Genomic DNA, 24,457 nt, shown 5'->3' with positions numbered 1-24,457 from the left:
GGACTTCTCCTCCAAGAACTTATCCAATCCTTTTTTAAACACAGCTACACTAACTGCACAAACCACATCCTCTGGCAACAAATTCCAGAGTTTAATTGTGCGTTGAGTAAAAAAGAACTTTCTCCGATTAGTTTTAAATGTGCCACATGCTAACTTCATGGAGTGCCCCCTAGTCTTTCTACTATCCGAAAGAGTAAATAACCTATTCACATCTACCTGTTCTAGACCTCTCATGATTTTAAACACCTCTATCATATCCCCCCTCAGCCGTCTCTTCTCCAAGCTGAAAAGTCCTAACCTCTTTAGTCTTTCCTCATAGGGGAGTTGTTCCATTCCCCTTATAATTTTGGTAGCCCTTCCTCCAGAGGCCACCACCACCAGAGATAACAGGGAAGGAAAATCCCCATCCCTCTCCCCCTCCCGTGCGGCCGGCCTGAACTTACGAAAAATGGCTGCCGTTCCTGCGCTTATCGGTAAGGGACCGTTGGCAGGCTGTCGCATCGGCGAGCGCCTCCCAGGCTCTCAGCACCTGGCTGAATTCACTGCTGCTGTGCTCCCTGAAGCGCCCTCCCTACCAGAGAGGCACCGGAAGCATTTACTGTCGCGCGAGAGACTCGCGTGTGTCCCCGCGGGCAGCACAGGCTGCGCCACGTGGCATGAACACTGGCGCCAGGCAGTAAACTCGAAAGCTTCCAAAGGAATAGGGAGAAATACCGAGCTGCTCGAACGATTAAGGAGCAGGGTCGGGTCAACAGTGAGCCGTCCCATGGCCGCCCCCAACTACACAAGCTGCCCGTCCGGACTTTAAAGGGACTCTTATGCTCTTTTTTTTTTTTTTCCCAATAAAATCTTTAACAAATAGAAAAGAAATAAGCATTTTACTCAGAGAATGGCTGCAGGCCCAATGCGAGTGTACCGGCACCCCCCCTACTCAAGGAGTGAACTTGAAAAGGCTCGTCTGCCTCTTAAACCAGAGGGGATGGCCCCACCAGGACCTAACAACCCCCTGGGAGGCTGGAATCTGTAGTACAATCCTTTTTTTTTCCTTCCTAAAACTCAGACTGGAAACTGCAGGCTTTGCACCTCCACCATCTGCTGGAGACAGAGAAATTCTGAGGGACTGAATGTGATACCTTAGGTTAAATGGCAGTGTCAGTAAAACTCTCTCTGTCTCCATTTGCTGGGCTCCTCCGCAGAAGAAAAATCCTCAACCGCCGCATTTTTGTGTCTGGTCCCCCCCCCCCCCCCGGAGACCTCAGGATGTGGCGACAACGAAGGAGGGAAATCCCCTTCCTCCTCCACAGGCTGTGCGAACGTAGCCAAAATGACCTCTGCTCCCATGCTCAGCGGGAACAGATGCTTCGAGGATCCCTCGCGCCACTGATCCGGAGGTACTCCCCCCCCCCCCCCCCCCCCGGGAGACACTCCACACAGAGGACGGCATGCCCACGCAGCACCGCAGGCAGTGCAGGCTGCACCATGCGCAAGGCAGCCGGAGGAGAGACTGCGGAAGAAGAGCGCCGGAACAGCAGAGAAGAAGAAAAAACTTCCCGAAGAGCGAAACGACGGAGTCGGGGTGCACAGCCTACCTCAGGAATGCCCCTCACAGCTCAACTCAGCGTGGCCCAGCTGGCGAGGTTTTGGTTTTTTTTGTTTGTTTTTTAAATCAGTGATCTTTAGCAACAGGCTCCTGACTCTTCCCTGCAGGGTGAGTGAACCGGGCTCCCCGGTTTCAACCCTGGCGGCTGCAAAGAATGAACTCCAAGGTCTCAGACCCCCTGCTCAGATGCCTCAGTACCAGAGGGGATGGTCCCACCAGGACCTGACTACCCCCTGGGAGGCTGTAGAGTGACAAATCTGTCTATTATTATTATTATTTTTTTTTAAATAGCTTTCTTTTTCAGACTACAGGATTCTGCACCTCCACCATCTGCTGGAGACAAAGAAATACTGATGAAATGCAGGTGGCACCTCAATTTAAGTGACAGTGTCAGTCAAAAACTTCTCTGTCTCCATCTGCTGAAGGGGAGGCAAAACCCAGGAGTCTGGACTGATCCGGGTACGTACAGGGAAATGGTGTTACCTCAGCTTTCAGTGCCCTTTTCTCTTCCATCAGCTGTGAAAAGTAACAAGTTCTGCCATAAAAGAGCTTATAGCAGGGTGTCAACCCCTTTTCCCCCACCACCCTCTCCAATAATCCCTCAGACTCAAAACATCCAACCAGTGCAACTACTATACAAGAGCCTTGGGAGAGAGTACGGGCAGAGCGCAAACAACAGGCTTGGAGCAGCAGAGAAGACAACAGAGAGGCAGCATAGAAAGAAGGAGAAGTTGGGAGGGGGATGGTGGGATAAAGCAAAAAGCCAACAACAGAGAAAGAAGTCAATAGACAGCAGGCTTGGAGGCACAGAGGAGAAAGAATGAAAAAGAGAACACAGAGAGAAAGAAGAGAGAGTGAGAGAAGTGGGTGGGGGTGGGAGAGGCAGTGAAATTGAGAGAGATAGGTAGTTAGGCAGCCATAGAGCAAGAAGAGCTCAACCAAATAGAAAGCGGGTGATCAACAGCCAGAGAGAGAAAGGGAGATATTTACCTGCTTTGGCCAACATTTCAAACTCGGAGACAGTCTCGCTGAGTGGCTGTACGCCTTTAGCAGTCGTCTCACTAAAGGAGAGTTCCTGGCTTTCATTCTGGGCCATGTGGGTCATGGCCTCCGTGCTGCTAGCCAGAGAAGGCTTCAAGAAGACTTTTGGCTCAATGTCTAACTCAAACTGTTGAAAATGATTGAAAGGAGTGACAATGTGAGCTCCTGTGAGTAGCAACAGTGCCTCATATCTTATTCTGAAGCATCCTGTCCATCATACATCTATCATATCTCCACTCCCTCCTCTCAGAAGGGCAAACCAGATAGCTTTTTGGTTGTCTTCCTCTGGATCTACCCCAGGTCTCCCAACTCTTGGGTAGCAGGAATTTGGGGAATTTGGGGAAAGGATATTACCCTATATTTTAAATAGGAAGTAACAAAATGATGCTCCAATTAATCACAGGGGGTTAAAGGACATCCACTGCTTAGCTCTGGGATAAGCAGCATGGAATCTATCAACCTTCTGACATCCTGCCAGGTACTTGTGACTTGGATTGGCCACTGTTGGAAACAGGATACGGAGCTTGATGAACCTTTGGTCTCACCCAGTATGGCAAATCTTATTGTCTGTCATATACACACTGGTTCTCCTTTTCTCTCCTTAAATCCCATCTCATTGGTCTTTTGGTTGCCTTTCTCTGGATTGCTTCCAGCCTGCCTACAGTGTTTTGCAGGTATGGCCACCAGAAGTAGAAATAATATTCTAGGTGAGGTCTCCCAATGCGCTGTACAAGAGTATTTCATTTTATATTTATATGCCCTGTCACCTCCTCTTCTCTACTGCTCTCGGAATACCAGATTACACCCAACACTGATAGAACAAAACTGGCATTAGGCAGCCATCACTACCCCCTCTCTAGTCACGGTACCTTAATTGAGCTGTTTTCAAACATGTCCACGCTCATTTCCTCCTCCTCATCCTCCTTCACCATTCCAGGGAAGTTTTCAGTCTCATAGAACTGCAAGAAGATGGGGGCCCGGCTGGAGTTATGCTGGATTTCCACCCGCAGGATGCCATCTCGGGGCCATTTGTCCCGAACATGTTCCAGACAGTTGATTGGAGAGCGAGAAAAAGCGATGTGGATGTAAGCCAAGATAGAGAGCACAAAGAGAGCCTGTGTCAAGACAGGTGAGAGAAAACAAGAGACAGCAGTGATGATGCACAAAGTATCTCAAGTAACTGCCTCCTTGCCCAATCTTTTCAAGAATTAAGAAAAACAACCCTGCATTGCTGAAGTGGAGAGGGAAAGTTTTCCACAATCTACCTCAAACATCAAAAACCTTTAGGTTCAGGCATGGCAGAGGATGCAGGGCACACACAGCTTCACTGTTTGCATTTCAGTTGTGAAGTTCTAGGTTTTGGTGTTATTTGTAATTGGACTATGCAACCCATATCAGGCAGCCTGACTGGCCAAACAGGTAAATATGTCCCTTTCTCTCTCTGGTTGCCTATTTTTTTTTCTTCTCTCTCTCTCTGGCTGTTGATTACACTCTCTCTCTTTGGTTGACTCTGTCTTGCTCTGCAGCTACCTAACTACCTATCTCTCTCAATTCCATTGCCTCTCCCACCCCTACCACTGCTTACTGATCTTGTTCAAACATTATCTTCAGCTAGTTACACTACCCTGTTGAATATCAGAGTTCTCCAGTAATCCTACAGCACCAATCCCCTCCCTAGCTTCTTACAATCCATTATTCTTTGCATAGTAACTTTCCCAGAGTCATTAAATAAATTGCATGTTAGAAACACTTTATAGGATAGCTCTATGTCTACTACCACAAACAGGGGAAAACAGAGGCTGAAAATAACATGACTGCCCATTGTATGTAAATCTTCAAAAGTCAACTAAGCTTGGAGAACTGATGTCTGACAACATCCAAGTGTAAGTGTTTGGGGAAGGACACAGTCCTTCCCCAAACAATCCAACCTCTATCATTAATCCCAAACTCTCTTCTGCAACTAGAGTTCACATGTCTCCCCCTTATTCCCATTAAGGACTAGTACTCAGGATGTCACTCAGGAAAAGGATCTTAATGTTACCAAGGATAATACATTGAAATCCTCACCTCAGTATATGGTGGCGAGACAAAAATCAAACAGAACATTAGAAATAATCCAAAAAGGAACAAAGAATAAAATGGAAAACATTATATTGCCTCTATCAATCCATGGTGCAGCCTCACACTGAATATTGTGTGCAGTTCTGGTTGCTGCATCTCAAAAAGATACAATGGAACTAGAAAAGGAGCCGAGGAGGGTGACAAAAATTAGAGAGGATGGAATGGCTCCCCTATGAAGAGCTGAACAGGTTAGGGCCTCTTCAGCTCGGGAAAAAAAAAAAAAAAAAAAAGACTTGAGAGGGGATATGATGAAGGTTTATAAAATCACGAGTGGATGGAATAAGTAAATAAAGGACGGTTAGCCAGCAAGACTTCGTAAATAATTTTACTTTTTTGGGACGTGCCAAATACTGGTGACCCATGCCAGCCACTGTGAGAGACAGGATGCTGGGCTTTGCTGGACCTTGCTCTGACCCAGCAAGGCACTTCTGTTCTCCTTCAGTCTCGGACGGAAGCTCGCTGGGGCAGGGACCCTTATTCCCTTCCCCAGCCTCGGACCTCCGATCTAGGGAAAGTCTCGTTCTCTCCTTCAAGCTCTCCTGGGCAGGGACCACCCCCCCCCCCCCCCAGGCTCTCACCTTCAGCAACACGAAGAATTCGAAGACCCTGCGGAAAGAGGCCGGGAAAAGGCGGGCATAGGTGACAGCCATCTTGAAGAAGAGCGCGTGAAAGAGTCGATCCCGCACGTTAATCAGCGGGTTCGGGTTCAGCACCGGGTTCCGCGCGCGGTTCCCGTTATTCAGGGGATTGTTGGGGGGGCCCTGATTCTCCGACATCTTGAGGTTTGTCTGCGCGGACACCGTGCTCTCAGGCTCCCGCCTCTCCTGGGAACGGTCTCCACATCGCTCAATCGGGCCCGGTATACGAGCACTCTTCTTCGCCCGTGGGGCCCCGGCCTCGACTCTCCTTCCGCTTCCTGCGCTGTCAGGACCTGACAACGAACCGTGAGGCTGCCAAGACAAGCGCCGCCCGGGGAACTCTGGGATGGAGGCGAGCAGCAATCCGCCTGCTCCTGGAGGACTCAGTGGTACGTCATCATCTTTGCACCTATTTAGCATATGCATACACTGACACGTTAGAAACACGCTATGCCTGAATTATGTAAGGAAAAAAGAAAAATATATAAGTAATTGAAAGGAAGAATACCACTAGTCTATAATTTTCGTGATGTAGATATTGTGTTTAATGAGTAATAATCTTTTGTCATAATCAGCCTCACCACAACCCTAAAATGTTTACGAGTTCAGGGAGATAAATAAGGCTGCGGCGGTCTACATAGTCGTGCTTGCTTCGGCAGCACATATACTAAAATTGGAACGATACAGAGAAGATTAGCATGGCCCCTGCGCAAGGATGACACGCAAATTCGTGAAGCGTTCCATATTTTGTTACTCAGGATTAGCAAGGATGACAGGAAAACTAATGAATTATTCAGAATTAGCAACCATGACGCGCGAATTCGAGAACTGTTACATGTTTTTATAGTTCAGGATTAGAAAGGATAACATGAAAATTCATGAATTATTCAGGATTAGTAAAAATGACATGCAAATTCAAGCAGTTCCATAGTTTTATTGTTGAGATTAGACAACCAATTCTGAGTAACAAAATATGGAACGCTTCACGAATTTGCGTGTCATCCTTGCGCAGGGGCCATGCTAATCTTCTCTGTATCGTTCCAATTTTAGTATATGTGCTGCCGAAGCGAGCACGACATTCTCAGCGGCTGCAATAGTATTTATATCCCTAACGGATGCATTACTTTTATGTTATGGTGATCAAGTTTATACATTTAAAAAAAAATATAGCACTCTTCAACAGAATATAATGTGCATGTAACATAAATAAATACAAGAAAAAGTTTATGTTTTGCTACGGTTTTTAGTTTACTCCCTTTTCTGAATCAGCAGCAGTACACTTCATGGAAAAGCCATGTATCTTCTTTTGCAAATTAGCATCCTCGGACATTGACTCCTCCTTCTTTTACCAGATTGGCTGCCCAACGGCAGCTTGAAGTATTACCAGGAGTGTTTCGTAATATGCTTGAGTAAGTTGTTTGGGCATAGTTTGTGATTAATCTGTAAGAATGTGGATGACAGTGTGCTTTTGCAAAAATGCTGTGATGCAATATTAATGTCATTATTTGACTAAAAGAGATATAAGGCAATAGGAATTGCAAAGCTATGGGCATTCTGTGTTGTATTCTTAGACTGTGCTAAACTAAATAAACAGATTTCAAAGGGGCTTCTTCTGTTGTAGAAAGGTAACCCACGCTCTCCTGCAATTCCAGGCATTGTTATCCTAATATAAGGATCTGATGTTTTAAACCCCTCTACTGAGACCAAAGTAATGCAGGAGTGACAGACCTCACTTGTATCTATCACTACGTCTCTGGGTTAGTGCAAGTGTATTAAGCACCTTAGGTGAACCTTGAGGCTTGTGCTACCTTTTCCCCCTATCCCCAGCTCACCTCTCATCTCATTTGGCCTGTCCCGGACCCAGCACAGATCTTTAGGTGAGGAAATTAAACAGGAAAAAAAAACAGCTCAGGGCCTGAGAGCTGTATATATCAATATCTATATATATAGATAACTAAAAAGTTTGTGTCGGTTGTCAGTCACTCGTGTCGGTGACACTGTTTGTGAAGCCATCTCTCATACTCTTACACTCGAGGACAGGCAGGCAAAGGTACACACACATAGGCACACACAAGCATGCACGTAAATTTGCTCAAGTGAATGAGAACAAATGCAAATTCTTACAAGCATACACAAGCACATGCACAAGCTTGTGCAAGCATGCACAAGTGTGCACACAAGCTCCTACATGCACACACACTAGCTCGCACATGCACACAGGCTTGCAAATGTATACAAACACACATATACACAGGCAGGCAGGGCAAAAACACACAGGCATAGCCATCCACGTGCAAGCCAGCATACACACACACAAGCAGACATATACTCACAGGCACAGATCCCCACACACATAGGCTGAGGCCCCCCAACACTCACAGGCGCAGGCACACACGTACACAGGCTCCCCCAAAAACACACACAGGCATTGGCACCCACACAGACAGACAGAGGCATCCACACCCACACAGGCTCGCCCAAACACACACAGGCTCAGGCTCTCTCTCACACACACACACACACACACACACACACAAACTGTTATAGACCAGACAACACTGGGTGCTTTTCACTAGTATATACATACAAGACTTGTGTCGGTTGGTTGGTCAGTCAGTCACACAATCCATCAGTCACACTGTTGTGTCTGTCTGTCTGTGGCCACTATGTGGCTCCAGGAGCAGCTGAAGTGCACTGTGCAAAGACAATGTGATCTGTTTGCAAAGCCCTGTCTCTCCCCCCCCCCCCCCCCCCCCCCCCCACACACACACGGACAGGCATATACACTCACAGGCATAGACACACACAGGCACAGGCATAGACACACACAGATACACACACACACAGGCACATACACACACAGGCATAGACACACACAGATACATACACACACAGGCACAGGCATAGACACACACAGATACACACACAGGCACCTCACACACACAGGAACACACATAGGCATACACAGGCTGTTATAGACCAGACAACAATGGGCACGTTTCATACAAGATTTATGTGGGTTGGTTGGTTGGTCAGTCGCACAGTTGGTCTGGTCACACTGTTGTGTCTGTCTATGGTCACTCGGTGGCTTCTGAAACAGTTGAAGGTGCACTGTATTTATTTTTTATTTATTTAACAGTTTTATATACCGAAGTTCTGGTAACAAAGTTACTAATCATTTCGGTTTACATTACAACAATAGATTGACAGTATAAAGAATAATGTCTTACAATGAACAGGGTAAAAAGAACTTGGAAAAAAATAAATAATAATAACTTAATAGGAGTAATTATATACAGAGTAGTGGAACGTCCTGGAGATCAAAGCTTAGATATTGAGTTTAAGATTAAGAGAATGCTTGGTTGAACAACCAGGTCTTTAGTCTTTTTTTAAAGGTGGGAGTCGATTGTTCAATTCTATGGTCTGGTGGTAGTGAGTTCCAAAGATTAGGACCAGCAGTGGAAATAGCTCTTTTGCTAAGTGAAGTCTTGAGAGGATGGGCTCTTAGCGTGCCCTTCTGAGCTTGTCTAGTCGGACGAGAGGTGGAGTGAAGCTGTAAAGGGATGGTGAGGTCCATTGGAGTGGAGTTATAGATGGCTTTGTGGATTAATGATAGGGATTTATAGAGGATTCTGTGTTTGATTGGGAGCCAGTGAAGACAATATGATCTGTTTGCAAAGCCCTGTCTTTCTCTCTCACACACACACACACACACACACATACACACACAAAGATAGGCACATGCACACACAGGCACCCATACTCACACACACGCAGGCAGACAGAGCCAGACACACACACGCAGGCACAGGACCAGGCAAATAAACACACCCAGGCTGTTTGCAAGGTTTGTGGACCCTCGTTGCTGTGGACCTACAAGGAAGGTCCTGAAGGTCCTACCCAACACCTGGTGGGATTAGGTTGGTGCGAGACCGGTCTAGGGCTTCACCTATACCAGCCCCTTTCCCCTTAGGTTGAGTCCTTGGGTTCTGGGGGCCAGCAGGACTTAGGTGTGATTCTTGTGAAATGTAGTAGCGTGGGAAGTCCTGGTCGTGGCTAGGGTCAGAGGCAGGTGGCAGGCAAGGATAGTCAAGGTCCAGGTTAAAGTCAAATCCGAGAGCCAGTCCAAGGCCAGGCTGTGCTGGGAAAGACCAGGCAGGCAAGCAGGCAGGGCTGGAGAGACAAAGCAGGCAGGACAACAGGATCAGAAACGCGAAGTAGCAACTCACTACTGTGGAAGGCAGGCGACCTGATGCTGAAATTGTCAGTCTGTGGCACAGATGGAGTTTAAACACCCGGCCGTGTGATGTCATCTTCCTGCAACATCTGGAGGAATTCCCGCTGTAGGGCCTATAAGGCTAGGCGCACACTTAGAGGAAACATTGCGTTTGTGATGGCGGTGGCAACCCTGCCGTGAGGCTGTGTCACCGGCGGTAGCTTGGGATGAGTGCGCTGGCTCGCAGGGGCAGCCTGTGAGCCTGCAAACGTAACACTATTATTGACCAGATAACATGAGCAAGGTTGGGGAATGTTAGCTAATATGCTCTGTCTACGAAGCCCCTGTCTATCACACTTCCATGCACAGGGAGAGACAGGCATAAGTACACACACAAGTTTGCACGCGCTCATATAAGTGCATCCAAGCACGCACAAGCACATACAAGTGTGCACAAGAGCACCCAAGTTTGCACAGGCTTGGCCACATGCACACACTAGCTCACATACGCACACAGGATTGCATACGCATACTCACACAAGCACACACATAAGCAGACACAAACACACACACTCATGTAGACACAGACACAGGTAGACGCATTCACACACACATAGGCATAGGCCCCCACATGCACAGGCAGAGGCACACATACCACACACACACACACACACGGGTAGACACAAACAGATACACATAGAGACAAACATATAGAGGCACAGGCAGACATACACATACACACACACACACAGGTGCCCCAAATGCACACACACACATGCACGCAAGGGTAGGTGCATCCACAGACAAAGGCATGCATACCCTCACAGGTGCACACACACAGGCAGACACAGGCAGGTGCATCCACAGACAAAGGCATGCATACCCTCACAGGTGCACACACACAGGCAGACACAGGCAGGTGCATCCACAGACAAAGGCATGCATGCCCTCACAGGTGCACACACACAGGCAGACACAGGCAGGTGCATCCACAGACAAAGGCATGCATACCCTCACAGGTGCACACACACAGGCAGCCACAGGCAGGTGCATCCACAGACAAAGGCATGCATACCCTCACAGGTGCACACACACAGGCAGACACAGGCAGGTGCATCCACAAAGGCATGCATACCCTCACAGGTGCACACACACATGCTCACACACACACAGGTTGTTACCGACCAAATTACCCAAGCAATGTCGGGCATTTTTTGCTAGTTAATAAAAAAATAAATAACCTAACCAATTAGAAATCAATGAGTGGACAACACCTTGTAAATCATTTATAAGCAACAAATCTCCACAGCTTGCGAGGCAGAGGGCTGAAATCAGGCAATACTTTGTTCAAGGTTGGCAGCAGGCCCCCATAGCCCCTGGTAGTAATTGCCCTGGTTCTCCTCTCCCCCCCCCCGTGAGCTATAATCGCTATATAGAATCCCCATCCTTTTCTCTCTCCCACCCCGTGCCACTGATCTGCCAGCCCTGCAGACACTAAATAGTTGATAAGAGTGATATGGGTTAGAAGATCTGGACCTTTTCTTTCCCACTCTTGAAACCTGTTTATTGACTTACATTATTTCATGAATACGCCATTCAGTATTTTTGCTTTGCTCCCCAAAATTTTGCCACTTTTTTTGTGGCCACTTAGTTTGCCCAGGGGTTAAGCCAGCCCTGACACTTCTGAGCCCTGTAAAGAGCGGTTGCTCTAGTGCAGCTGACGCTTGTGTGGCGCTGCTCGGACTGCGGTGCTTAGCCTGGTACCAGCGGGACAGGCTTACCGGATGACTCCTAGGCCAGTCCTGGGTTTGCCCTATCGCCTGCATGGAGTCTGTGGCTCTGAAATCGCTATCGATTTCAACAAGAGAGTCAGAATTACAAACCCCTGCAGGGCAAAAACCAGGACCGAGCACACTTTTGGAGAAACTGGTTTTCTTCATTGAAGGCCTGGCTGTATCATACATTTCTTCAGAAGAGATCACAGTGCTCTAGAGGAAATTATTTAAAGCTTTATCGGAAGTATTCAAATAAAAGTTTTTTTCTTCAGGAATTCTTTCCTGTTGTTTGATTCGATTGAATGTTGTATGTTTGTGTGTAGTGGCTTGTCTTTTGTCGGGTTTTTTTTGTGTAATTTGTCCTGTTTTGCACCTGTGATCAACTTCTCTTAATGGGATGGATTTATGAAATAACTTTATTTTAGAAATGATTTAAAAAGACATACGAATGAGCTTCTTTTGCGATGGACGTTTTTCTGAATGTTAATCTTGTTTGTTTGTTTGGCACTTGCCTTAATTTGAACCGGATGACCTGGAGCCATCTGGTAACCCTCTACCGGGGGGCTGCTGTGCCTGGGCTTGCTGGGGTTATTGGTATTGCTGACCTGTTTGACCTTTCGGCCTCTTTCCAGTTCAGATAAGAAGAGATCAGGAGAAATCCGGGACCAGCCAAACTCTGGAAACATTAGGAATGGAAAATAACACACATATCCTGCTTTCTCCTTCCTCTTGACCCTCTGAATTCCTCTAAAGCTGGCCGGTGTAGCACAAGGTGTCTGAAGCACTGCATTCCTCTGTCAGGGAGGGGCAGGCCTGAAGTAATGCAGAAAAGGCAGGCGGTGAATGCCCAGGTTTCTGTCTTGGCTACCGTGGTTGCCAGAGAGAAGTTTTGCTTCAGGGACACCTGCCCTAGGACTGCCGGGGTGCCAGGGACAAGGTCATTCCATGCTGCCAGGCATCTCAGGAGGTGCTGGGATCCTAGCAGCCTCGGTTGCAACATGCACAGAGGGGCCTGGAGCCACAAAGCTGCTGTATTCTGCAGGAGCCTCCCAAGCAGTCTGTTAGGTAAGAGGGGCACTCCCTGTCCAGGAGAGATGGACCAATAGGTGGCTACCTGCTGCCTTTCACTAGGTTTCTACCTTGAGCAACAAAAGATATTTCCCTTAAGGGAAGGTCACTGACATGACCTTCTTGGAAAGTGTTAGGTGTGTAAAAGGTGCAAACTTGTATTCTGTGTAATTATTCTCAGGATCTCTGCTTTGGCCATTAACACAACATGGGAGAAGGAAGTTGCACCCTAGGAGATGAAGTTGTGTGTGTGTGTGTGTGTGTGTGATCTATTACATACGGAGTGAGAAGAATGTCTGGGTCTGCGGGCTTTTTGGAACGGTGTGCAGGATGCAATAGCTGAACTGAAAACGACTCCGATCCAGTCAGGTTCTCATGCTGGCCTTCTCCGTGGCTGCGCCAGGGCCAGGGAGTCCCAGAAATAGCAGAGATGAGGCTTCTCCTTTGCACCAAACATATTCTTTTGAGATTGTGGAAGACTTAGCCAGATGCCTGCTGTAAGGGGACGGCCTCTGTTGCTCCCTAGAAGAGCCTGTTTGCCAAGTAGCAGAATTTCCTGTCTGCAAATGAAATCTGGGTCCCTTCCAGGGGAGATTAAGAGCCGATAAGGGAACCAGCAAGGCTGGAATGCTGAGGGCCTGTATCCCCCTTCCAGCAGATGTCCTGCCAGGCAGCGCGCTCCATTCTGCTTTCTTTTCCTGCATACTAAGTTTTTCTGGGTTTGCTTTGAATCACTCTGTTTATTTGCCAAGTCTTCTGGTTGTTTCAGTGGGTACCAACGAAGTAAAATGTACCTGAGATGGCAGTAGACTTTATTACGTTTCTATGTTGTCTTTTTGTTCAATACAATAAAAATAAGTAATGCTAAAAACAAACAATTGGATGCAGTCCCACCGTAGTGAAGATTTGACAGATAGCACCAGCCTGCCTGGCACATTGCGGCCAAGAGCCAGACCTTCCCCCCTATTAACTCCTGGCTCCCTAGTTAGACTCTGGCCTCTACTGTCCCTTCCACTTCTCTTTTTCTCCTTCTACAGGTGAAAAGAGCCCACAGGAGATGCGAGGTCCCGGGAGATCCTGAGCAGAGGGTAACTGCGGCTCCCTCACAGCACCATGGAGTCCAGCTTCGTCAGGAGGAGAATGAACCAGGGCCTACGCAGGCTGCCTCCGCTCCGAGGGCTGGACAAGGCCCTGCCTGTCTCCGACGGCAAACCCCAAGCTGCAGGTACACCTCCCAAATAGCAGGTGCCTGGGGAGCTGGGACTTAGCATAAAATCCAAGCTCCACCAGAGCTAAAGAGAGCTTTGAGCCCAAGGGGGTTGCCTAATTATTTCAAGGGAAATACAGCCGAGCGGGAGGTAATGTGCTCTGAGGCTGCAGTCATACCTCCCCGTCAGTGGCTCTGGGCTGGGCCTTCCGCTGCAGCTTTCCTTGCGGCAAGTTAAAAACAAAAGCATCTACAAATGTACACTTCGTAGGGGTTTTTACAATATAGCAACATAGTAAGAGGCAGCAGATAAAGGAGCAGAGTGGCTCATCCAGTCTGCCCAGTGGCGACCGGTCCACTTTGGGTAGATGCACATACAAATTCCCAGTCACGACCCAAAACGGCAGCAATGACTGCATTGTGCTTCCTAGACGGCAGGGGGGGTAGCCCGCGTGGAGCAGCACTCACTTCTCTGAAAGGCAACACGGAGAGCGGGCGTCGGGCGCTGAGTCGCTCCTGCGCAGACTGGAGGGGGTCATTTTGGCCTTTCTCTGCTGGCCCTTATGTTAATAAGTTAGCTTGTCTGAACTCTAAAGAAACAGAACGAATCCCCAAAGCTCACGGGCCTCAGCGTGGGATTACTGGATCCGGTTGCTCCGTTCCTTCTGATTTTGCCTGTAAGCTGTTCTCTTGCCTCCGTTCATTTCAATTTACTGCAGTCCGCCTTGAGACCAGCTTTGGGAAAAGGCAGAATAGCAGATGACCTGAAATAAATAAATAAATGCAAGCCTTCCCATTGGTCCGTTGGCTATCCAAACTCCTCTGAGGCTCTCGTTCTGTCCAGGGCCACTAGGGCTTCTAGAGCTCTCGACTATTGTACTGCGATTATACATTTTTTACAGGGGCCCTCATTAAACAGTGTCCCAACTTCTTCTAGGACTATACAAGGTGAAAGCCTATGTGAAACCACACGGTGCGGGTCTGGAAAGGTCCCAGGACTTCCTGAAGACCTGTAGCCCCTGGGCGCCGGCGAAGCAGGGCCATGTACAGAAAGAGGGAGGAGCAGAGAAGGGACCTGCTCTAGAAGATCCTCCCAGCGAGGGTACAGGCCCCCCACCCACACCAAGAACTCCCAGCCCGAAAAAGACGAAGGTGCGAAAGATCCTGGTTGACCTCCAGTCTGCCCTGGGGCAGGTGTGGGAGGCAGAGGACTCCCGTACAGGCAGCAGGGAGTCTGAAACACCTGCTTCTAGAAAGGAAGAGGAGGGAGGCCAGAGTGATCACATTACTGAGGCCCCCAGCAAGAGCTCTGGGGCCACGCTGGCTCAGAAGCTTTCTGCTCGCCTGCCTCCCATCCAGACCAGCTCCAAGCAGGAAAAGAGGGCACAGACAGTGCAGAGGAAGGTCAGCCTTGTACAGGTCTTGGAGGACGGATCACTGGCCAGTCAGTCCCTGCCAAAGACAGGCTCCAGGTCTCCACCTTCCTTTCCAAGGGTCATCCTGCAGCCATCAGGAAAGCGGAGGATCACAGAGATGGTAAGCAGCCGGGAGAGGGATGGATTGGCCCCCTTGGGGCTTCGGGCATGCCCCGGTGGGCCGGTTGGGTCAGTCACGTGGTTGATGATGGTTGCAGCAGCCCACACCAGGCCCCCCTCTTCTTATTAGTGAGAACCTCCCCCTAAGTTCTCCGTGGCAGTATGTCCTGGGCCTGCGATTTTCAAGCCCTACCTCCCCCTAGCGCAATCATCGTGGTAGCTCCTGTTCTCTCTGCTCCTCGGGCCGTTCCTCCCTCCACCTGCTTCTCTCCACTCCTCAGGCCATTCCTCCCTCCCTCCACCTGCTTCTCTCCACTCCTCGGGCCATTCTTCCCTCCCTCCACCTGCTTCTCTCCACTCCTTGGGCCATTCTTCCCTCACTCCACCTGCTTCTCTCCACTCCTCGGGCCATTCTTCCCTCACTCCACCTGCTTCTCTCCACTCCTCGGGCCATTCTTCCCTCCCTCCACCTGCTTCTCTCCACTCCTCGGGCCATTCTTCCCTCACTCCACCTGCTTCTCTCCACTCCTCGGGCCATTCTTCCCTCACTCCACCTGCTTCTCTCCACTCCTTGGGCCATTCTTCCCTCACTCCACCTGCTTCTCTCCACTCCTCGGGCCATTCTTCCCTCCCTCCACCTGCTTCTCTCCACTCCTTGGGCCATTCTTCCCTCACTCCACCTGCTTCTCTCCACTCCTCGGGCCATTCTTCCCTCACTCCACCTGCTTCTCTCCACTCCTTGGGCCATTCTTCCCTCCCTCCACCTGCTTCTCTCCACTCCTCGGGCCATTCTTCCCTCACTCCACCTGCTTCTCTCCACTTCTTGGGCCATTCCTCCCTTCTTCCCTCCATCCATTTTTCTCTGCTCCTCGGGCCGTTCCTCCCTCCACCTACTACAATTACCAAGCAAGTGAGAGTGTAAGCAAGTCAGTGAGTGTGCATTTAAGTGTGTGAGAATGAATTTGTGTGTGTGTTAGAGCGTGTGTGTATATGAAAGAGAGGGGAAAGCTGTACACATTCTCCATTCTTAACTCATCCATGACAATCTCAGGGTGATCAGAATCAAAGGTTTCAGGTATGGAGAGCAGGCAATTTTTTTATTTGATGTATTTGCTGTTTTGAAATATTGTAGTAGAGTTTAAGAAATTTTAAAAAGGTTTATATGAGGTTTTTTTTTAATTATTGGCTGTTCTATTTGTCAGCTGTTTTAAACTATTCTTTTCATTAGTATAATTTTCTTATTGATTTTATGTTTTATATTTCTTGATTTTATTTGATATTTTCTGAGGGATGGTGGTGTTTTTCCATTGTTGCGCTGCATACAAAGGCTGACTTCTTGTGGTTTCCAGTTCAGTTTTTGTCTGCACATTTGGATTTATACTTTATTCTGTATTTGGTGAGGGTCTGTCTGCATTTGTGACTGAGGCGAGGTGTTCTGGTAGCTTGCAGTTTCTGTCTAGGGCTCTTTAGCAGCTTGGCTTGTTCTGCTTTCTTAATAAGAGATGTATTGGTGTTCAGGGTGTGCTGTAATGTTTGTAATGTTGCCTTTTCACGGGTAAGGTTGATACTGTTTGAGTGTGGCCAGTTAGTGCTGTTTTGGTATGGAAGGCTTACTGTAGTCTATTGGAAATTGTAATTGTTTACTCATGGCTTTCTGAGGATCAAGCCCACACCCAACAAACGCGATAAAAGGTCTAATGCCAGATGCGTTCCGCATGTCTCCTTTGCTTTTTTGTGGGGTTTTCTGGTTGGCACCACAGCAGTGCATGTAAATATAATATACATGTGAGATTTTAACTGTAAAGCTTTTTTATGTAAAACCTGTTATAAATGCATAATTTTTAAATGGGGGCAGGGACAGGGTGCAAGGCTGTATTAGGGTGCCTAATGCTGACATTAGTAAATGACAGCAGATAAAGACCACAGTGATCCATCCAGTCTGCCAGCAAGGTGGATAACTACTGCTGCATGCAGGTTACCCTAAGGTTAAGGAGACCCTCATCCGAGACATAAAAGCAAATAATGGCCAGACCACCCTTGCACCAGTCCTAACTCCACTGGCTCCACATGGGAAAGCAAGACTCCATCTGTGGCTGTGCTGCTTTGGGTCAGTAGCGCTCCTTGGTCTTGGCCACGGCTTAAATGTCCTTTTTTTTTTAAGCCCCAGAGGAACAGCATGATCACTACTGGTCCCCTCTCCCCTGAATTAGATGGGCAGGGCAAGCCTAGGAAGCCATAAAGGCAGCAGAAGCTGTAGCCCCCAGTCAGAAGGAATGGGGTAGGGGGCCAGAGAAGTGGTTGCTAGCTACAGTCACAAAAAGGGAGGGAGGGAGCCCCTACTGCCCCTCCTTGGCAAGACTCTATCAGGTTGATAACAAGAAAGACGTGCGGAAAACGGGCACTCCGTGTTTAGCGCCCACTTTCCCAACGTGCGCCCGGCCACCTCTCCAGGGCGCGTGATACAATATTTAAATGAGGGGTCGCGCTTAAAAGGAGGCACTAGGGACATTGCGCACCCCTAGCGCTTCCTTGGCAGCGGAAGCCCAGGAGAGGTGGCTGTCAGCGGGTTAGGAAAACAGACGCTCGTTAATTGAGCGTCCCTTTTCCTAAGCTGACCACGGCACGCCTTTTTTTTTTAACCTGTTGTTTCCTCCGACTTAATATTGCCCCAATATACAGAAAAGCAGTATTTTCTGTTGATTTCTGAGCGACAAATGTGTGGATCTGTCGCACATTTTTTTTTGTTTCTGGGGCCAATAGCTAATAGCCTCATCAACATGCATTTACATTTGTGAGCGCTATTAGTTGGGGGTTTTTTTTGGGGGGGGGGGGGGGGGTTGGACACACGTTTTGGACTTGCTAAACCCCTTATGATATAAGGGGTTGTGGATAAGCATCCAAAATGTGCGTCCAACTGCAGGTTAAACAGTGCGCTCCGCTGAGCACACACTATTGTATCGGCCTGAATGTGAGGTGGCTGGGCTGAACTCTGAGAGGGCACGGGGAATAACCAGTGAGTCTCCTGGAGAGTGGATTGCAGAGGAGTGGGGGTGGGGAAAGGGAGGAGGCTGCTGCAGGCTGGTAGCAAGCAAGAACTTTACGTAATGTTGGGTCAGTGCTGGGCCTGGGTCATTCACTTGTGAGCACATAAGCAGTAGCACATCAGCAGAATGTGTGTGTGTCTGGGAGCATGAGTGCATGGATATGTCAGACACACACACACTCTCTCTCTCTCTGACACAGGAGGTGCATGCATGTGACTAGCAGTGACAGAGGGTGCGTGTGTGTCTCTGCTTCTGAGAGAGTGCATGTGCGTACGTGTGCCAATAAAGTTTCCTCAATCTGAAAATCTGTGTTACTGAGCATTTGTGCCCATGTTTGACACTGGTTGTCTCATTAACTGATTGGTTGGGAAGAAATTTCACCACCAGGTCAGGCATCCAGGAGATATGTGAGAGTTATAACCAAACTTGTGGGGGGCCCACTGCGTTGCATGGCTGGAGGGAAGGGTTTGCTCACCCCTGGTCTAAGGTATACTCTACTACTTAGTTATTTAAGAAAAATGTGAAATTTATGTAGGAGATCTTTTGACTCAAGGCTGCCAGGCTCTGGGACACGATGCACTTCTCAAGGGTTTTGGGAGCTATTAAAGCATAGGCCGTATAGAAAGTACACATAGGAGTCACTTAGCCTGTGGTCCAGTTAAAAAAAAAAATCCTCAGGCTGATATTTTCCTGCAATCCACCCTGGTGAGAACCCCCACAAAATAGGAGATTCAAAAAGAGAGACTTCAGCCAAGCTCCAAATGTGTAAGACCTGGGTCTAAACTCACAGTTACCGTAAAAGTGAGACATGGATTGATTTCATGCTCAGAATCCTCTTCAGGATCAGGAAGAAGCAGCCCTTGCTCACGTATATAAGGAGAGGAAACACTGAGCAGAGAAGGCAAACTCATGCAGGAAACTGCTTGGGGAGAGGCAAAGCTAGTGGAACACAGTGCAAGACTACAGAGGTGAGGGCCAGGGTTAGGTGAGCTGCACTGTGCCCGGGATATACAAGTTGGAAATAAAAATAAATACAGCCTGTAGGGGGCGAGGGGCAGGGATAGGTGTGCTGCACTACAGCCCGTCGGGGGCGAGGGGCAGGGATAGGTGTGCTGCACTACAGCCGGTAGGGGGCGAGGGGCAGGGATAGGTGTGCTGCACTACAGCCGGTAGGGGGCGAGGGGCAGAGATAGGTGTGCTGCACTACAGCCGGTAGGGGGAGAGGGGCAGGGATAGGTGTGCTGCACTACAGCCCGTCGGGGGCGAGGGGCAGGGATAGGTGTGCTGCACTACAGCCGGTAGGGGGCGAGGGGCAGGGATAGGTGTGCTGCACTACAGCCGGTAGGAGGCGAGGGGCAGGGATAGGTGTGCTGCACTACAGCCGGTAGGGGGCGAGGGGCAGGGATAGGTGTGCTGCACTACAGCCGGTGGGGGGCGAGGGGCAGGGATAGGTGTGCTGCACTACAGCCGGTAGGGGGCGAGGGGCAGGGATAGGTGTGCTGCACTACAGCCGGTAGGGGGCGAGGGGCAGGGATAGGTGTGCTGCACTACAGCCGGTAGGGGGCGAGGGGCAGGGATAGGTGTGCTGCACTACAGCCCGTAGGGGGCGAGGGGCAGGGATAGGTGTGCTGCACTACAGCCGGTAGGGGGCGAGGGGCAGGGATAGGTGTGCTGCACTACAGCCTGTAGGGGGCGAGGGGCAGGGATAGGTGTGCTGCACTACAGCCCGTCGGAGGCGAGGGGCAGGGATAGGTGTGCTGCACTACAGCCGGTAGGGGGCGAGGGGCAGGGATAGGTGTGCTGCACTACAGCCGGTAGGGGGCGAGGGGCAGGGATAGGTGTGCTGCACTACAGCCGGTAGGGGGCGAGGGGCAGGGATAGGTGTGCTGCACTACAGCCGGTAGGGGGCGAGGGGCAGGGATAGGTGTGCTGCACTACAACCCGTAGGGGGCGAGGGGCAGGGATAGGTGTGCTGCACTACAGCCGGTAGGGGGCGAGGGGCAGGGATAGGTGTGCTGCACTACAGCCGGTAGGGGGCGAGGGGCAGGGATAGGTGTGCTGCACTACAGCCCGTAGGGGGCGAGGGGCAGGGATAGGTGTGCTGCACTACAGCCCGTAGGGGGCGAGGGGCAGGGATAGGTGTGCTGCACTACAGCCCGTAGGGGGCGAGGGGCAGGGATAGGTGTGCTGCACTACAGCCCGTCGGAGGCGAGGGGCAGGGATAGGTGTGCTGCACTACAGCCCGTCGGGGGCGAGGGGCAGGGATAGGTGTGCTGCACTACAGCCCGTAGGGGGCGAGGGGCAGGGATAGGTGTGCTGCACTACAGCCCGTAGGGGGCGAGGGGCAGGGATAGGTGTGCTGCACTACAACCCGTAGGGGGCGAGGGGCAGGGATAGGTGTGCTGCACTACAGCCCGTCGGGGGCGAGAGGCAAGGATAGGTGTGCTGCACTACAGCCCGTAGGGGGCGAGGGGCAGGGATAGGTGTGCTGCACTACAGCCCGTCGGGGGCGAGGGGCAGGGATAGGTGTGCTGCACTACAGCCCGTCGGGGGCGAGGGGCAGGGATAGGTGTGCTGCACTACAGCCCGTAGGGGGCGAGGGGCAGGGATAGGTGTGCTGCACTACAACCCGTGGGGGGCGAGGGGCAGGGATAGGTGTGCTGCACTACAACCCGTCGGGGGCGAGGGGCAGGGATAGGTGTGCTGCACTACAGCCCGTAGGGGGCGAGGGGCAGGGATAGGTGTGCTGCACTACAGCCCGTCGGGGGCGAGGGGCAGGGATAGGTGTGCTGCACTACAGCCCGTCGGGGGCGAGGGGCAGGGATAGGTGTGCTGCACTACAACCCGTCGGGGGCGAGGGGCAGGGATAGGTGTGCTGCACTACAGCCTGTCGGGGGCGAGGGGCAGGGATAGGTGTGCTGCACTACAGCCGGTAGGGGGCGAGGGGCAGGGATAGGTGTGCTGCACTACAGCCGGTAGGGGGCGAGGGGCAGGGATAGGTGTGCTGCACTACAGCCCGTAGGGGGCGAGGGGCAGGGATAGGTGTGCTGCACTACAGCCCGTAGGGGGCGAGGGGCAGGGATAGGTGTGCTGCACTACAGCCCGTAGGGGGCGAGGGGCAGGGATAGGTGTGCTGCACTACAACCTGTTGGGGGCGAGGGGCAGGGATAGGTGTGCTGCACTACAGCCCGTAGGGGGCGAGGGGCAGGGATAGGTGTGCTGCACTACAGCCTGTCGGGGGCGAGGGGCAAGGATAGGTGTGCTGCACTACAGCCCGTAGGGGGCGAGGGGCAGGGATAGGTGTGCTGCACTACAGCCTGTCGGGGGCGAGGGGCAGGGATAGGTGTGCTGCACTACAACCTGTGGGGGGCGAGGGGCAGGGATAGGTGTGCTGCACTACAGCCTGTAGGGGGCGAGGGGCAGGGATAGGTGTGCTGCACTACAACCCGTCGGGGGCGAGGGGCAGGGATAGGTGTGCTGCACTACAGCCCGTAGGGGGCGAGGGGCAGGGGTGTGGTGCACTACAACCCGTCGGTGGCGAGGGGCAGGGATAGGTGTGCTGCACTACAGCCTGTCGGGGGCGAGGGGCAGGGATAGGTGTGCTGCACTACAGCCTGTCGGGGGCGAGGGGCAGGGATAGGTGTGCTGCACTACAACCTGTCGGGGGCGAGGGGCAGGGATAGGTGTGCTGCACTACAGCCTGTAGGGGGCGAGGGGCAGGGATAGGTGTGCTGCACTACAGCCTGTCGGGGGCGAGGGGCAGGGATAGGTGTGCTGCACTACAGCCTGTCGGGGGCGAGGGGCAGGGATAGGTGTGCTGCACTACAGCCTGTCGGGGGCGAGGGGCAGGGATAGGTGTGCTGCACTACAGCCTGTAGGGGGGCGAGGGGCAGGGATAGGTGTGCTGCACTACAGCCTGTAGGGGGCGAGGGGCAGGGATAGGTGTGCTGCACTACAGCCTGTCGGGGGCGAGGGGCAGGGATAGGTGTGCTGCACTACAACCTGTCGGGGGCGAGGGGCAGGGATAGGTGTGCTGCACTACAGCCTGTAGGGGGCGAGGGGCAGGGATAGGTGTGCTGCACTACAGCCTGTAGGGGGCGAGGGGCAGGGATAGGTGTGCTGCACTACAGCCTGTAGGGGGCGAGGGGCAGGGATAGGTGTGCTGCACTACAGCCTGTCGGGGGCGAGGGGCAGGGATAGGTGTGCTGCACTACAGCCTGTAGGGGGCGAGGGGCAGGGATAGGTGTGCTGCACTACAGCCTGTAGGGGGCGAGGGGCAGGGATAGGTGTGCTGCACTACAGCCTGTAGGGGGCGAGGGGCAGGGATAGGTGTGCTGCACTACAACCTGTCGGGGGCGAGGGGCAGGGATAGGTGTGCTGCACTACAGCCTGTCGGGGGCGAGGGGCAGGGATAGGTGTGCTGCACTACAGCCTGTCGGGGGCGAGGGGCAGGGAGAGGTGTGCTGCACTACAACCCCTAGGGGGCGAGGAGCAGGGATAGATTTGCTTTACTATAGGATTGAGGGTTTTATTTTGTGATAGTGGAATGGTTCCCATTTCTTTCTCTCTTTGCTCACAGGTTGTAAATGAGAATCCTTCACGATTTGAATTTCCTGCAGACCTGCAGATCCCAACTGCCCTCCTCCTACAGCAAGTAACAGAGCACAGCAGCAGCAGAAACCACACGCTGATAGCTCAGGTCCTGTGTGCTCTGCGTCAGACCAACCTGCCTGCTGCCAAGAGCACCGCGCTGGGGCCAGACCTTACAGCGGAGGGAGCAACGCAGGGAAGAGCAAGAGAAAACATGCACCCGAGACGGGCAGAGGGGGAAGGACAGGGCTTAGGCCAAAATCACTCGGCAAACTAGCAGGTGGCCCAAAGGTTGCTCTCCTTTGCCTCCATAATCACAAACGAAGAGCTCAGAAACCTGCTCCATTCACCCTCATAAAACGTGCGCCACCACAGCCATCCTAAACCAGGCAACAGGCTCTGCTCTTCCTTCCGCTGCTGGAACCCTTAACTCAGGAGACAGAAACCCAGCCACCCTTTTCCAAAAGAGGTAGAGGCCAATTCGTGGTGAGTGGGGGAACGCAGTATCCTCCCCTCCTACCATCACTCAGGCAACACAATTATAATATTCTCAGTTATATCACCCATTGCTCAGGGACACCAGCGTGGGCTGCCGTAGTCTCAGTTTCTCCTCTGGTCGGGGGCAGGGACACTGCACCAGCCTAATATTCTCAATTCTTTTTCTAGTCCTCTCCCAGGGTGTAGGTGTGGGTGAGGAAGGAGCCTTCTGCGTCACGCAGCAGAACCCAGTGATTACAGGACAGGAGGGAGCTATTCTAGAATGGATCCTCTGGCTGCATCTCCTCGCCTCGCCCCAGCAGCTGCCTCAGGGCCAGAGTAACTGCAGTAGGACACAGAAAGCGAGAAGGCCGCCTTCCTTGGTGCAGATCGGTGAACTAACTAAAGAATCTCCTCCCCTTTAAATCAGCGGAAGGACGTAGCAGGTGCAGTTTCCTGACTGCAGGCCAGGAGGAGACGCGATTAAGCCACGGCTACAGGGCCGGAGCAGAGCCGAGGTTCGATACCACAACCTCCGCCGCGCAGCGTTAGCCTCCCCATCCCCACCCCACGTGCCAAAGGCAGGAGACGAGAGGCTGACACTGTCCGGAACATACATAATTCTCATTCTTTAATAAGCAGGAGAAAACCAGAACAGGACTGTTAAACATTTCTGTCACATTGGCTTGTGCCACTGGCAGACGTGGCAGTTTGGTCACAGCTGTGCGCTAGACGACGGCGGCTGCGCTTCTCTCATACAAAACAAAATGGAGGCTTTAGGCAACGAGAACAATTGCCCATCATGCGTTGAATCGAGGAGGATGGATCCCCAGGCGCCCTCTTAGCACAGGTGGGGGGCTGAACTGTCCCAAAAATAGCACCTAGGCTCTTCTCCATTGCTGCCGGTTTCCTTTATCCTTTACTGACAGGAATGAGAAAGCAAGAGGTAGGGGTGTGCAGCAGCAGAGGAGGAAACCCAGCTCAGAGACAAAGGGAGGGGGCAATAAAAGGAGAGCAGCGACCCTCCCTCTTCAGTGGAAAAAATTACGCGCACACACGAGGATATACAGCCAAGCACGGCCGAGGGAGCTGCTAATTTCCTACCCCTTCGAAAGGCAGCAGGTTAATGCCTCCCTCTAGCAGCA

At 51.3% G+C, this 24,457-nt stretch overlaps 2 protein-coding genes and 2 non-coding genes across 8 annotated transcripts in view; 2 read left to right on the top strand and 2 right to left on the bottom strand.

Moving 5' to 3' along the window:
- TMEM259 (transmembrane protein 259) overlaps positions 1 to 5,835 on the bottom strand; it is a 17,070-nt gene extending 11,235 nt beyond the window's left edge. For all 4 annotated transcript variants that reach the window (XM_029613422.1, XM_029613423.1, XM_029613425.1 and 1 more), the window contains exons 1-3: positions 5,341 to 5,835; positions 3,511 to 3,756; positions 2,591 to 2,768 (exon numbers count right to left, since the gene is read on the bottom strand). In XM_029613422.1, the coding sequence (XP_029469282.1) occupies positions 2,591 to 2,768; positions 3,511 to 3,756; positions 5,341 to 5,826 (910 nt within the window). In that variant the 5' untranslated portion in view covers positions 5,827 to 5,835. The remainder of the gene's footprint in view (positions 1 to 2,590; positions 2,769 to 3,510; positions 3,757 to 5,340) is intronic.
- On the top strand, positions 5,666 to 24,457 carry LOC115097508. Of its 2 annotated transcripts, none has more exons than XM_029613429.1 (4): positions 5,666 to 5,789; positions 13,497 to 13,684; positions 14,604 to 15,202; positions 22,825 to 24,457. In XM_029613429.1, the coding sequence occupies exons 2-4, from the start codon at positions 13,573 to 13,575 to the stop codon at positions 23,110 to 23,112; spliced, it is 999 nt and encodes a 332-aa protein (XP_029469289.1). In that variant the 5' UTR covers positions 5,666 to 5,789; positions 13,497 to 13,572; the 3' UTR covers positions 23,113 to 24,457. The 2 variants fall into 2 exon arrangements, with proteins under 2 accessions (XP_029469289.1, XP_029469288.1); XM_029613428.1 differs by lacking the exon at positions 5,666 to 5,789 and adding an exon at positions 12,220 to 12,456.
- Positions 6,044 to 6,150, top strand: LOC115098411. The gene has a single exon (XR_003858501.1). It is a non-coding gene; the product is annotated as a U6 spliceosomal RNA (small nuclear RNA).
- Positions 6,368 to 6,474, bottom strand: LOC115098410. Its single transcript, XR_003858500.1, has one exon. It is a non-coding gene; the product is annotated as a U6 spliceosomal RNA (small nuclear RNA).

Source organism: Rhinatrema bivittatum, chromosome 8, assembly GCF_901001135.1.
Source record: "Rhinatrema bivittatum chromosome 8, aRhiBiv1.1, whole genome shotgun sequence".
In the NCBI taxonomy this organism is placed as follows: domain Eukaryota; kingdom Metazoa; phylum Chordata; class Amphibia; order Gymnophiona; family Rhinatrematidae; genus Rhinatrema; species Rhinatrema bivittatum.
The sequence above is the reverse complement of the archived record's forward strand: the minus strand, read 5'-3'. Positions and strand labels throughout refer to the sequence as shown.

Coding starts and splice junctions, on each gene's coding strand:
- LOC115097508 (XM_029613429.1), top strand. CDS start 13,573: ATGGAGTCCAGCTTCGTCAGGAGGAGAATGAACCAGGGCCTACGCAGG. Junction 13,685..14,603: donor CGGCAAACCCCAAGCTGCAG/GTACACCTCCCA, acceptor AACTTCTTCTAG/GACTATACAAGGTGAAAGCC. Junction 15,203..22,824: donor AGCGGAGGATCACAGAGATG/GTAAGCAGCCGG, acceptor CTTTGCTCACAG/GTTGTAAATGAGAATCCTTC.